This window comes from Ammospiza caudacuta, chromosome 16 (assembly GCF_027887145.1).
Source record: "Ammospiza caudacuta isolate bAmmCau1 chromosome 16, bAmmCau1.pri, whole genome shotgun sequence".
NCBI classification, from domain to species: Eukaryota; Metazoa; Chordata; class Aves; order Passeriformes; family Passerellidae; genus Ammospiza; species Ammospiza caudacuta.
The window spans coordinates 2,799,895-2,814,931 of record NC_080608.1 but is presented as its reverse complement, the minus strand read 5'-3'; the positions used below and the strand labels follow the sequence as shown (position 1 = coordinate 2,814,931).

Genomic DNA, 15,037 nt, shown 5'->3' with positions numbered 1-15,037 from the left:
ATAAAACCTATTGATCTAGGGAAAAGCATATGCCAAACCTCAAGAGGAAAGATAGAGTTGGCTTTAAATAATTTAGAACATTCAACACTTTCTTTTTCTCTTTCAAGTAATGGGGTCAAATTCATTCCTGATCTGCCTCCAATAATTTGAAGAGAATTAAACCATTACTGTCATTTATTATTTGTGTGATTGGCACAGTGCAAGACACATCAGGTATGGATGCAGTCCATTATGTTTTTGGATATAAGTTCTGTCTTTGGATTCCAGTGCCTGAACTTAAGCACTCACTGTAGTATCACCTACAGAATAATGTTTTTAGTATCCTGAGAAATAACCTTGGTATGTCCTCAGGGCTTAATTTTAAGGGACCTGAGCTTGCACTCATAGGCTGGAGTTGAAAATTACAGTGACAGTCCCCTGACAATATGAAAAGTATTTTCTGGGAGCAATTTTTGATCAACAGAGGATTTCTTAATTAACTCCTTATTTAGCAAGTCATGCTGCAGCACATCAGCATATGCTGAGGTTTGTTGGTCAGAGGGCATTGCTGGCTATTTTCCCCTTCTACCTTTTATGCCCTCTCATGAATATGGAGAATCTAATAGGTTTTGGTATTATGGACATGTCTGTCCTCAATAAAAGACTTGCTGCAGTCTGCAAATCTGATACCATCCATTGCAGTCCTCTGCAGTACTCTGAATTCCAGCAGAAACCTCACTGCTCCACGTCCCCTCACATTTATACACCCTCAGGCAGATAATATTCAATGCAGGAGTCTGAGTTTCCTCACCTTATCAGGTAAACAAACAATATATTTTCTGGATTTCTGATGTTGTTTTTTTTTATTTTATCCTATGCTCAAAATGTTGATGAATGTATGAAATATCTTTCCACCAGTTTGCAGCATTAAATGTTGTTCCACAGAGATCATCTCTAGCCACAGGCCTTGGTGTGCAGACAAGTTTATTGCACAGACACTCCCTGTGTGCCCATTTGAAAGTTTCTTTAAATTTATAGGATGATTTGGCAATTCACAAAAATTTGCTATATCCATATAGGTATTTCTGACAAAATTAGCCAGATGCAGATGTTTTCTAGCATGTTTTACTGCCACTAACAGCATTGTCCTGGGCTTTTGTTTCTACAGCCAAAACACCCCAACCCGGACTGGCGCTACTCTGCATCCCTGAGGGCAGGAATGCAAAGGTATGTGTGCTGTTCCCCAGAGAAGGGGAATTCTGCCCTTTTCCTCTGTGAAAAGGACAAAGTTTCTTCTGATGCCCTAGACTGATGATATCTGTGCTGAGATGGAAAGCACCTGAGTTCTGCTGCTGTCACTTCCAATCTCCACGTGCTACAAATTCAGTCTGACTTGCATCCTATGCTGTAGAGCTGTGCTGTTCTTTCCTTTTACCTTCTGCTTTTGTATCCATTGACTGTCAAGGCATAATTGTTCCAATTATTGAATCATTTAATTGTCATTATATACTTTTTGTTTATTTTAAAGCTCCCTGCAATCATCAGTGCTGATGTTTCAATAGTCACTCTGCATTTCCATCTTGTTTCTCATTACCATAAAAGTAGCTGTTCCTGCAGCAGGTTTATTAACCACATGCTGCAATCAAGAAGATTAATGCAGTTGAAAGGACTTTTTGAAGATATGAGATGGATTTTCAAAGCAGGAAAAGTGAGGCTTTTGTCCAAATCTCTTTAGACATCTTTGAAAATCCACTGCCTAATACCGCAAGCAGTCTCTGCTATAATTTTCTGCTCAGTACACTTGGATAAAGAGAATTACACTAAAATTGCAACTGTAGAGCCTAAATCAAACAGTATTTTTGCTCTCCCTGAGTAGACTAGAAAACTGATTCTATGTTCCGGTGTAATCTGATGTGATTGATAAGATTCCTGTCCAGGTGTAAAGGCAATTCTGAGGCTGCAGCCATTCCCAGTGGCATCACAAAGTGCAGCATTGCATGAGTTTCTCAGAATTGTTGGTGCAGTGGTGCTGTACCTTTAGCCAAGAGTTTTTATGAGATTAAAGTTCTAAATTCAGAGTCACACTGTGCTTCATGTGGGTGAGGACACGGAGTGACTCCTCTGACTTTGAGATGCTGTGTAAAAAGGAATCTCAAGGACCACAAGCAAAGGAAGACAGAGCAAGCTTGACTTTGTGGCCTACAGGACAAGCTCTTTTCTTTCTTTTATATTCCTGCTGTGACTTTCAATATTTTATGTAATCCATTACTGCAAAATCAATGCACAGTCTGGGGAGCAGGATCCTGAAGAAGGAATTCCGCCTACCTGAGCATTTTATCTCCTGGTCCTGAGTCAGGGATGCTCTTGTGGATCCACACTCCTTTCTATACAAAGTACAAGATCTTATCTGAAGCTACTTGAACAATTAATGAAAAGTAAGAGCTTATTTTAATCCCACAAGACTAATGGGACCCTTCTGGGAAATTTTACATGTTCCTCTGCTCTCTCACATCAGCAACCCCTGTCCTTACCTGAAATCTCAGGTTCTGAGCCTGTGTACCCTGCTCAGCTGATGGTTTTCATAAAATGCTGATTTTTTCATAAAATTTGTAGAAATGTGGTGCCCTGTATGTCTGCCACATTTGGATGAAACTGTCCCTTAAATTCAGCTGGAAGTGTGAAGCCCATGAGCAGAGACAGGGATACAGCCACGGAATCCTGTTTCTCTTAAGGAACAGCATATAAACATCATACTTGGTTTTGTATTAAAATTTGCAGATTTATATTAAAAGTAGCAGATTTTTTTCTTTTCCTTCCATGTAACGTGAAAATTGGTGCTTTTGATGCCCAGTGCTCATGATGTACCCTGTAAAATTTGCTGTATTAGTTTTTGCATTTGAGAAAATGCATTTCTCTTCCATTGGTCACGAGAAATGTGCAGTAACCCAGGAAGGTGGGGTTTGTAAAAATGGCATAATGACAGAAGCTCAGAACTAATTCTACTAACTTTTTAATAATTTGCCAAATGTTGCTACATCCTAATAGCAAAGATGTGTCACTTCCTTATTAGTGCCTCCCATTCAATGACAGCAGTGTCCTGCAGGTGTGTTTGTTTTATATTTTATTCCACAACTGGGTTTTAGTAAATAATTAAAGGTATTTTTTGCAAGTCAAAGCAGCTGCTTCTCATGCTGCTAGCATCATGCAGTACTGTAGGAGTAGCTGCACAGACATAAATAGTTATGAACTTTAAAGAGTAGCAGGAAAGGGAAGTGCTGTGAAGTCCAGGGCAGAAGGGAACTGTATAACCCAAGAGTGATATTTGCTTCCAGTGCTGTGCATATGGAGGAGGCAGGAGTCCTGCGTGGAGGAGCAGCAGGGCCTGACCAGCAGTGGCCAACAGTGTCCAGTGCTACAGCAGGTAAGGATGTGAAATCCAGAATATTTGTCAAGAACTGATGTTAGCTGCACTAGACCTCCTAATGCTGTAGTTACTTTTTGCTCTGTTTTATATCAATGAGTGAAGACCCTCAGATAAGCTCAGCTCATCAGAGCATGGTGCTAATAACCCCAAAGCTCTGGGTTCAGCCCCTGTATGAATTCCCATTCCCTGAGGACTCAATATCCTTGTGGGTACTTTCCAACTCAGAATATTCTGTGATCTGGATATAAAGTTCTTGTAAATTATTCTGTGGAATTGAAATAGAGAGGAACAATAAAGCATAAAACACATCTTTTTCTTTACTCAGTCTCAATTGAGCATTGGAGATAAGAGTCCCTGATCCCAGCTTTCACCCTGCTTTTGGAGGTCACTGGTTTGTGTAATGGAATAATGGAATAATGGTTCAGTTCTGATGTGTGTATTCAGGTGTGTGCATTCCAGAGCTGGTTTGCCCTCCATTTCAAAAGAACAGTAAAACTGGGCTAGGAGATTATCAGTTTTCCCTTTGTTATTTTTACAAAGCCAGTAAGTATCTTTGAATGTCTCTTCTCATTTTACTTTTCTGTGGTGAAATCAGACCTAAATTTTTGCTAGCTATTTTCATTCACTCATACATGAGGATGGAAACTAAAATGTTATTTATTTGTCAAAATAAATGACAAAAAGCATGGTTTAGAATGTAGCTTCATTTACTCTGTCACTGACTGATGACTTCACAGCAAGTCAATAAGAATTGGCAGAAGGCTCTCATGGAGTTTAGAAAAAAAAAATAAACTGGATGTTTTGTAGTGCAGACAAAAAAAATATTCTCACCTTTTATTTTGGAGCAGGAATAATATAGAGACATAGAGGAGCAGTCAGTCCCTGTTTTCAGCCATTTCCAGCAAAACTAAACTGTAAATTCAGTGGATGCCTGTGGAGGGTGGTGAGCCCTGTATGGCAGCTCTGTGAGCACTCAGTCAGGAATTGACATGAGGAGTGATGCCCATGTCACAGAGGCAGCTCAAATGCTGGGCAGTGGGGTCTCCAGCAGCAAAAATTATAATTACTTCATTTAATCTTTTGGTGCAAACGTTTCTTTCTATTTAAATGGGATTTTCACCTGGATAAAGGGCTGAGGAACAACCTGAGGATTTGCAGTCACAGTTACAACATCCACAGATTAATGGTGCCCAGCAAAACCTGCACTGGTCTTGCAGAAGAGCTGTTTGCAGAAACAGATTTGGGAATTAATTTAATATATCATGGAGCCCTAGGCTATGATCAGCTAGGGGTTTGAGTGCCCTTCTTTCTGCTGCAGGCTTTGCAGGAACACACAGCCTTTGCAGAATATGAGGGGTGTGTGACTGTTGAGCTTGCATTTGAAAATGTCACCACAAGAACACTCCAACCTTTCCAAAGGCTTCCCTCAGGCTTTGGCTGCGCTGATCATCTTTGACTGAGCACTCAGTGCTTTGCCTCATACCCAGTTCAATATGGATGCAAACATTCTCCCAGATGTTTTCATGCTGGTGCTGCCAATTTCCAAAAGCACCTGAATCTAAGTGCAAAGGTAGGATGGATCTGTCATCTGAGGAGGTGCAGTGGCATTTGGGGCCCAGAGCCCTGTTCCTCTATCTGGAGTCCTGCTTGCTATTCTGTTTTGGGTCTTATCATTTTGGACTTGCTTTGTGAACCTGAACATCTCTTTGTTTGAGCAGCAGTTACCCTTGGCTCTTATTGCTGCTTCCTTCCATGACCTGTGAAGCACTTGTGCAATGAATGCATCCCAGCACAAAGAAGATTTTGGTTTGTCTTTGTGCCCTCCCAAGGGATTAGTGACCCTGATGTTTACATTCATTAGACTTTTTTTATTTTTTTGTGCTGAGTTTCAGATAATATTCTTCTCCTCTCTTTGTAACCTAAAGCTTTAGATGTCCCTGGTCCTTAACAGCAAACAGGTGTTTCATGGAGAAATCTCAGGATTAAATGTTGTGTTAGCTTTTGTAACCTCACTACATCACATATTTAGCAAATTACTACCTCTGCTTTAGAATCCTGCTACAGTTTCCCACAGATATCTCTTTCAGTGCTTCTTTCCTTCTTTGGTTTAGGTTCAAGATTTGTAATAATAAGTCAAGTGTTAAATCAGTAAATCCTTAATTCCTAATATATGGCTGAACTCCAACATCATCACATTTTTCAACAAATATATGTTCCTAAAAAAACCTGGTCCTTATTTGACTGGCAGCATTCCTGTTGACTTTACTGAGTATTTCATCCATGCAAAGAACAGTGAATCTGGATGTGGCATTTTTAAAATTGTGTTTGCATCTTCTCAGGCACCAGTCCAACCCATTGCAGGTTTGCAGCTGGGAGACTTCTGGGTGAGGTGGGACAAGAAGGTTCAAACTCCCTCTGGCTTTGAGTTTAGCTCTCTGGGGCATCTTGTTAATCTCTCACATGCTATATAGTGAGATCAGGGAATGAAGACACATTTCTGGTTTCTGCTTCATGTTCTTTGGCAGTTTTTGCAATTCTGTCGGATTTTAGATGACCACTAATGTGAGTGAACTCTGTTTTTTTGATAACTAACTCAGAATAAATGGAGCTTGATTGGCAAAAGTGATGAGAGCTCAATACAGAAACTAAGATGAACAGAAATTTTGCTCTAGACATAAAACACTGAAGATTTCTGAATAAATCAGAGTTATGAATAATTCAGAGCTTAGAGTTAGCAGGCATTAGACAAATCTATGTGTATTTCTCTGTGCTGCTGGTTCCAATCTACAAAACAGAACTGGTGTAATGCAAATGCTTCAAAATGCATTTTTTCTAGACAAAACCAGTCTAAAGATGCTTTCATAGCACATGCAAGACTCAGGAGAACAATAAGGATTTGTGATGAAAAACAGTCATGAGAAATTTCAACTCCTGTAGTCAATGTAGACTTTATATGTGTGCAGTAAATCAGACACTGGGCCACACACTATATGTAGAGAGAGGAAAATAAAAGACTTCCATTCAGACAGTTCTGTAAAAGAGGAAAGGATTTAATGATAAAATCTGCATCTGAAATCTGTAAGTGTGTAGGTGAAGCTGTGGGTGAAATACTGGCATCCCTGAAGTCCATGTCAATAGCCCACAGACTTTCAGGAAATTAGGATTTCAGTGTCTGCCCTTATAAATATGCACAAGAGACATAATTAAGATTGCCTAGGCAAATGCCATCCTAAAATACACTCATTTTTTAATTCTGATTTTGCTGTGGTAGCATTCTTCTAAATATATCTGCTATTTCTTTTCCTTTTCTCAGGGAATTAGCTGGGGAGGAGAGGTGGTAACGCTTTTTTGTAAAGCTTCAACAGGTCAATGTCCTTCCTGTGCTGGGGCCTCAGAGTTATTTCAACCTGTCTGCACTGCCTGGGCTCTCCCAAGGACAGAAGGACAGCAGCCAGACCATCATGGACTGGTTGGCAGCATTTCAGGAAGAAATTGTTCCCTGTGAGGGTGGGCAGGCCCTGGCACAGGGTGCCCAGAGCAGCTGTGGCTGCCCCTGGATCCCTGGCAGCGCCCAAGACCAGGCTGGACAGGGCTTGGAGCAGCCTGGGATGGTGGAAGTTGTCCCATGGCAGGGGGGTGGAACAAGATAATAAACAAGATCCCTTTATACAAACCTCTCTGCATCTCATCACCTCAAATTTGAATATTTCAGCATTTGTCCTCTGAAATTTTTGTGTCTTACAACTTGCCTGGTTTTATTCTGTTTTTCCTGCTGTTCCTTACTTCCTGCCTGTGACCTTCTCACATGAGCCATGCTAGCTAGGGATATTCCTTGTCCACATAGTCCTGGGCTGCCCTGGGTTTACACTGGGAACTGCAATTTCCCTGGAATACATTTGTATTGCTCTCAGAGGAAGGTTCCTGATGGAATCACCTGGAATGCAGATGAGGTCCATTGATGGAGCATGATATGCAGAATAAGTTAAGAATTCAGAAAACTAAATGTGAACCAACTATAAATATATCAAATTAAGCAAAATTTCCTGAAAAATAAAGTCAGTCTTCCTAGTGAGTTTTGTGCTGCTGTTCTGGGGTAGGGTGTTGTGAACAGAACAACTGTGGGAAAACTGTGAAGAAAGGACAGGAGTTCTTGTGTGGATTATAAGAAAAAATGTGCAAGAACACCTTGACAAGGAAAGAAATAATTATAATTATCCACTGTTAGTTGTGGTATTCCCAATTCTCTGTTTCACAGACTAATTTGGATGCCAAGCAAGTAAATCCAACCTGAATAAGATTATTATATCTGAAAGAGATACTTCATTCCAATGAAACTGTGAGAAGGGCCCAGATGAGATACAGGATGATAGTGCAAGGAGAAGAGATCTGAGCAGAGAATTCTAAGGGCATGAGACAGGACACTATTATTTAATGAAGGGATGGGACCACAGTTGGGCTAAAAATGATTTATTGCTCAAATAAACATCAGTCTCAGAGGCTGTGAGATTTAAGAGAGCAAACAGTCAGTCAGAGCTCAAAATGGTCGCAAGTTCTTCATTACAAGAGAATGTAGAACTTTCTAATCCAATGGACAGTTGCCACAAAGTTTATTTTGCTTTTCTAACCTATCACCTTTACTTTATTTTGCTGCACTGTGGATACTTTTATCCACTGCCTTCTGTCTCACATGCACACAGATGCTTCTATGATAACCTTAAACTCTTACCTTACTCTGTACAACCACACCCCTAATTATAAACCCTTCACCATCTTATTAATACAGAATATTATTATTAAGGTATATTCTTTCTTACAGAAACACAAGTTAATGATTTTTTCTGCCTAATGTCTATGTATTATATTTCTACATCAATCCAAGTTTCTCCCAAGGCTGCAGATCAAACCATTCAGTCTGTGGAAGTTTCTATCTTTCCATTTCTCACATCACACCAGTAAAAATCTTGCATAGAAAGGTGAGCACAGAGAATCTGATAGAGAGAAACAATTGGAAGAGATGCTAGAAGGTCTGCAGGAGGCAGATTCCAAGGGAATGGCAGTGTTGATTTTTAAGTGACTACTGAGCACAGGTCACTGGAAAGGAGATTGGCACCCTGGGCTTGGGTAATATGTTGTGATGAGTGGGGCAGAGAGCTGCACTGCAGTTGTTCTTTTCATGGAATAACCATTTGACATTGTCTGCATCTCTGAGTCCATGTAACAGCAGCACAGAAGGAATGGAAAAAGTGTTTTGGGGGGGGATTGAGTCTCACTGTTAGAACAGACACTGGTCTTGAAATCAGGCAGGCAATACAGGAGAAGCTCTTAAGGGCCCCACAGGAGAGTCACAAAGATCTTGGCCACTGAATTAATCTTCTAAAAATCCAGTTTAAAGAGTAAGAGCCTAGGAAAATAACTCACAGAGTGATGAGACCTAAGTTGTAACCTATTTCATATGATACAACTTTACACTGTGGCTGTGTGTAGAGGACAATTTCTTCCTGAAATGTCAGTGAATTTCTGTTCTCCTTCTTCAAATGACCTTCCTCATCTAGAGAAAAAGGGTGTGATCAAGACTCATCAAGCAGTCACTGCAAAGAATGTGCAGGGGCTGAAAGTGCTGTCTTTGAGACTGTTAAAGGTTAATTTACAAATAACAGCACTGCTCTGGCTGAGCTTTAGCAGTTCATTGATTAAAGCTATAAAAGATAATAACTAATTAGCAACCCAGAATACAAAACCATGTTCTTGGTTTGTTGCAGAATGCTGCAGCTGTTTAAAATGGAAGGAGCTAGAAAATGCAGCTGTGCTAGAGACTCTCTCTCTTTTTTAAATTAATAATCAGTTTTCTATGGAATTTCATAATTTCAACCTTCAAAACCAGAAATATATAGAAAGCTGAATATCAGCCCTAAAATTTATATCTTTGGTCGAAGAAACACTGTGATAATATATGGAATATTTTAAAGAACAGAAGAGGGGGAATACAGAACAGCCTAGTTCTTTATGTCTCTCATGAAAATTAGTCTTCAAATCAGTGATTTAATAAATTCCCAAAATGAAGGTCCTAAGCATTTTTAGGAAAGTGTCACAGAGATTTGGTTCACAGCCTCTTGAATCATGGAAAAAATCATGCCCTTAAAGCACACTAAAGTAATTCTTTGAAGCTGCAGTATCAGCTCAGTGATCTGGGGAAGGAAATCATGCCAGCTGACTTGTGTGGATGCAGTGCTCTGCCTAAACTGAAATAGAAATAATCTGCAAGGGCCATATGAGGCTAAATCCCTTTGTTTTATTTTACTTTTAGATTTTGGTCATTGAATTCTCGAGTCAATTCCAGCCACTTGCTGACACCCTCAACATGATGTGCAGTCCTCAGTTTTTCCCCTGCTCCCAGAACGTTTTATTTCCAGGACATTCCCTGCATGCTTCCTGCTTTTTGGCTTTGCATTTGTGTTTATTCCATTTCACTCCTTTCTTGTTACCTCTCTGGTTTGCCAAGTGTGTACCTCCCTCTTTTTAATTTTTCTTATTTTTTCCTTTCATCTAGTGATTTTGGTCTCTTCCTGCTCATCTGTCCACTGTCTCCCCTCTGTATTGTTATTTCAGGAATGTTGAAATGTAGGTTACCAGCTTGGCCCCACATCACCTTTTCAATATTTCATACTGAACTAAGAATTCTCAGGGATAAATGCTTCTCATTTTGACAGCCTGATGGAAGCTGGAGAGGACTGAGAATTTCAAATGCTTCTTGGACTGAAGAAAAGCATTTTGAAATCAAAAGGACTTTTTCAAAAGAACATGTCCAAAATACATATTTTTATGACAGATGCAGCTTAACATACTGATCATTATTTTTTAAAAGCTGATGACTGTTATGACCAGGAACTCATCTGCCTCACCCCATCCAAACTGTGCCTGAACCAGCAATTTGGGCTTTCAATATTTGGAGCCATGAGTGAGTAAATTATTAGGTTAGTTTAGATTTCTGTGCAGCTGAATGAGCAAAGAGAGGAAGGGATGATAGATGATATTATACAGAAACTGCAGTCATGACTTGGCTAAAGTTAAATTTACTTTCTGTTAATTTATTTTCCTCTTAGCTGCAAAACCCTCATGACTGACCTGAAATAGTGTTTGTGATCTTTATCAGGGGCTCCATTATTTTTCAGCAGGGTGTACCAAGTAAATGAGATGACATGGATGAGAGATTTAATACCTTAGTCCTTGAAGGCGCAAGGAAAAAAGGATAGGACTCATCAGAATTTGGAAAAGGCTAATGCTGGAAGCTTCTAAATTTTGTGATCTCTGACTTCATATATTTGATTAAGACTTTGTGTTAATTTTGGCTGTCAAAGAGAATGGTTTTGGAAGAGTTTATGTCTTCATCTACTATGGCAAATTCTTGACTTCACCTGCTGCAAATATTTGTGAGAAGAATTTCCCTTTCTCATTAGGCCCAGAATGCATTTGTTCATCTCATCATTTAGTCCAGTCCCTGTGTCTGTGCATCCTTCCTTTGGGATTAGGACCACATTTTTACATTTGTCCCTGGCTGAAACCAGTTTTTGAATTTTCCCAAGTGGAGATCAAGTCCAATTTCTGACCCCACATGGGGTGATCGTTTCAATGCAGGTTTCCTAAAGGCAGGACTGATAGATCCAGCTGAGATGTAAATAACCCAGGGGACCTGCAAAATTTCTGAAACCAGGAATTAAATTAAGAGTAAAGGGGGAAAAGGCTAGAGGTTTTCTGTGACTGAACAATATGAGGACAGACTTCTGAAACTGTGGGCAAAAGCTGCTGCAGCTCCAGACTTCATCATTTTAAGAAGTGATAAAGAGATTTTACGTAAGCAGTTTATCTGGCTATAATTTCTATATTTAGGCACTGGGAGAAAGTTTAATAGCAATAACTCCTTGTCTATTTAATTCATCCTTTTCTGTAATAATCTTTTTGCTTCCTCAAAATGGAGGTTTATGTTTAATTTGCACTTAAAAAATAAAAATATTTCTCATAACTGAGCCAAAAAATAAAAAGTGGGGGGCAAATATAACATTTGCCAGATGATGTGATTAGTTCTTAGACATCTGATAGGAAATTATTTTATAAATATAATAAAATCAGATTTTCAAATCTAAGCAACATTTTCACTGTCTGTTGCTTTAGGCATGTTGGTCTTTGTGATCTTCATAACAATACCATTGAGTTTGCCTTGTCTGCCTACTGGAAATATTTTGTAGCTACACAGAAGACATGGATTTTGATTTCTGTCTTTATTATTTTCTCAGCAGTTTCAATAAATAAATAGAAAAATCACTCCCTTGCCACTGTACTACCTTGGGTTGTGATCTTGTCAGAACTTATAAACTAAACAAGTGTTTATCTGGTCAGTACTTCAGGGAATTGATGGTAATCAAATTGTTTCCACTTGAGCTTACAGCTGCTTTATTTTTTCCCTGTTATGCCTCATTTTTGTGTGCATGGTTTGGGGGTTGTTTTTTATTTCTTTTTCTACTGCTGTGGGCTTAATTTTATTCTTTTTTTTGAAAGAAAATATACTCAAGTAAATGTTAAAACAACCCATGATATTTATGATCCCAGATGAAGTTTAACCCTGTTATCTCTTGCAATATACAATTCACTATCTGATAGAAAATAGATGGATGAAAGAAGGGTGTTTCTAAGTAATCCTAAGAAATTCTGGTCTGGAATTTATTTATGTTGTGAGTGGTGGAAGAAGAAAAGAAGTTGAGGGAATCCAGACCACTCTGTGATATTGAATCTTCCCTTAATGGATGTCTGCCTGTGTGCAGCACTTTACTGTACACAAGGGTCATAAATGTATTTTTCATGTGTTTATTTTTGTAACCAGGCATTGCTTCAGCGTCTGTTGTTCATGCTGGAGTGTGGCAGTGCCTCTCAGGTCAGATGGTGCTGCACAAAGCCCACACAAACAGCAAAAGACAAGCCTTGCCTTAAGGAACTTGCCACTGACATGAGCAGGGCAGACAAAGTCTGGGAAAACAAGGGAAAGGACATGTCCATTATCCTGCTTTAAAACGAGGAAAACCAGGAAAATTAAAATTACTCTTATCACACAGTGCTCTGTGGGGATGATGATCAGCATCCACCTGGCCCAAAATGCTCTCAGTGCAGCAGGAGGGGATGAAGAGCTTTGTGAGGCTGTTTTGGGGCTCTCCTTTCCTGCTCCTTTCCAGTGTTGAGCCATGCAGAGCCCATGAGCTCAGGGCTTCCCGAGCGCTGCAGTTATTCCTGTTTCCCTGCAGTGCTCACAGGCCCTTTGCCTGTGCAGTCTGACCTTTAGCAGCTCCCAAGCCCTGCTGCTGAAGAGGCAGACAGAGGCTGCTGCCTGTTCCTCTGGGCCATTGGAGAGGGACTTTCTACAAGAGTGACAGGACAGGGGGGGTTGGCTTCACAATGACAGAGCAGGTTTAGATTAAATTTTAGGAAGAAATTCTTTCCTTTGAGGGTGGTGAGGCAGTGGCACAAGTTGCCTAGGGCAATTGTGGATCCCCATCCTTGGAAATGTCCAAGGCCAGGCTGGATGGAGCTTGGAGCAACCTGGGGTAGTGGAAGGTGTCCCTGCCATGGCATGGTCTTGAATGAGATGGTCTTTAAGGCCCCTTCCAAGCCAAGCCATTCCATGATTCTATAATGATGTTTCTCTCTTGTGAACCTCTCTGGTCTCTTGGCTGTACCCTGGTTTTGCTCAGACTCCAGAGCAGGGCTGCCCAAGGCAGAGAAAGCAATATGTGCATGTTTTACCAGCACACATTCTGCCTATTTATGTAACATTGACCTGGAGATGCTGATCTTACTCCAAGAGCTAAACCCTGAAATCATTCAGTCATTACTTGTGTGCACTCAGAGGGTGCAATGAGAGATGTAAAACAGCAACAGCAGCACACAAAGGCTTCCCCTTCACTATGGGGATTTAATTCTCAGAAAGTCAAGGCTCTGGCTGTGGAGGAAATTAATCTGAATGCAGCTTCTCTCCTTTTGTCTTATATAATTACAATCAGCCATCCCTAAAAGCATCCCCTCTTAGCATGCACGCAACTAGCAAAATAAATGGGTCGATTAGGAAGGAAAAAACCACCCCAGAAACCCTTTGTGGTCTTGTGGAAATTGTTCCTATGTGTTTATGCTGAGACAAAGATTGTGCTGCTTCTGTTTGCACAGGTGGGTAAAACAGGTTCAGAGATCACAAAGGAGATGTGGTGCAGCCTGGGTGTCCCCACTCAGCATCCAGAGCTGGGGTCAGACACCAAGAGGTGACCAGAACAAACCAGGGAAGAGCAGCAGGTCATCCCACCACAAAGCTGTGGAGGCTGGAGCTAGAACAGAACTGACTGAGAGTGGTTTGAATATGATGAAATTAAACTTTTTATCTTTTTCTTGAGTTGGTTACTAGGAACAGGACAAGTGCTTCAAAAGCATGAAGGCATGGAGTGACAGGGCAAGGGGGGATTGGCTTCAGGCTTAGGGAGTAGGTTTAGGTTAGATGCTAACAAGAAATTCTTCCCTGAGAGGGTGGTGAGGCACTGGCGTAGGGTGCCCAGAGAAGCTGTGGCTGCCCCAGGATCCCTGGAAGTGTCCAAGGCCAAGCTGGATGGGGCTTGGAGCAGCCTGGGATGGTAGAAGGTGTCCCTGCCCATGGCAGGGGTTGGAACTGAATGAGCTTTAAGGTCCCTTCCACCACAAGCCCTTCTACAATTTGCTGTTTGTATCCCAGTTCTGTCTCATGCCTGTCTTGCATGACTTCTTTTTGGGCTGTTCTGAGCAGGAATTTTTGAAAAAGAAAGATTTGTTTCCTGCCAAGCAAATCCTGTGCCCGTGGATCCCCAGACTCTCTGGAGGTGTGGGTGTGAGGTGGGATTTGAGGGGCTGCACAGGGAGCTCCACTTATAGGTCAGACGTCAGGTGTATAACACTGAAGCACATGGAAAACAGGCTGCTGTCCTGGCTGGGAGTGGCACTAATTAGATCCCTAATTGTGCAGCTAATCTCCTTAGGCTCATTTAGACAATTAAGGGCAAGAGAGGTCCTCTGCCCTTTCCTCTCTGCCTTTGTCCCTGTGGTTACTTGAGCTGGCCAAGGGATTTTGCCTGAAGTTCTGCCTTCTTATCCTGTAACCACACCTCCTTGGCCTGGTGCCTGAGCCTTTGGATAGCTTATTCTAACTAAATTATTCAAACCTTGAAAAAAGAAACAGTTATTTCCAAGATGCAAGCTCTGATCTTCAAGTAATTTCAGCAGTTTTTTCATATGCAGATTTTTAATGCATTGGGAGGCACTTGAAAATCCAGAACACAGGCTATGCTTATAAACAATAAGGAAAGCCATGAGCCTTCTTTAGTCCCTTTGATTAAATTTTCTGATATTTTTATTCCACATAATCACTTGAATGTGGTGGCTGAGTTTAAAGGAAGAATGTTGTAAGACAGAATAAAATGAAAGACGCTTTGACCAAAGGCAGTGAGTGAAAAGTGGCAAAATAAATAATAAACATATTATCATGATACTGAAAAATGCAGAGCCAACGATTCCTCTCCCAATTTTCCTTCAAACCCTGCCTGTAGACCTTACAACTTTGATTTTAAAAAACAAGAA

General features: G+C 40.6%; 1 protein-coding gene across 4 annotated transcripts in view; it reads left to right on the top strand.

The window, feature by feature from the left end:
- Nucleotides 1-15,037, top strand: part of LOC131564890 (protocadherin alpha-C1-like) — a 107,769-nt gene that overhangs the window by 66,066 nt on the left and 26,666 nt on the right. For all 4 annotated transcript variants that reach the window (XM_058815503.1, XM_058815504.1, XM_058815502.1 and 1 more), the window contains exons 2-3: nucleotides 1,148-1,206; nucleotides 3,312-3,400. In XM_058815503.1, coding sequence (XP_058671486.1) covers nucleotides 1,148-1,206; nucleotides 3,312-3,400 — 148 coding nt within the window. The remainder of the gene's footprint in view (nucleotides 1-1,147; nucleotides 1,207-3,311; nucleotides 3,401-15,037) is intronic.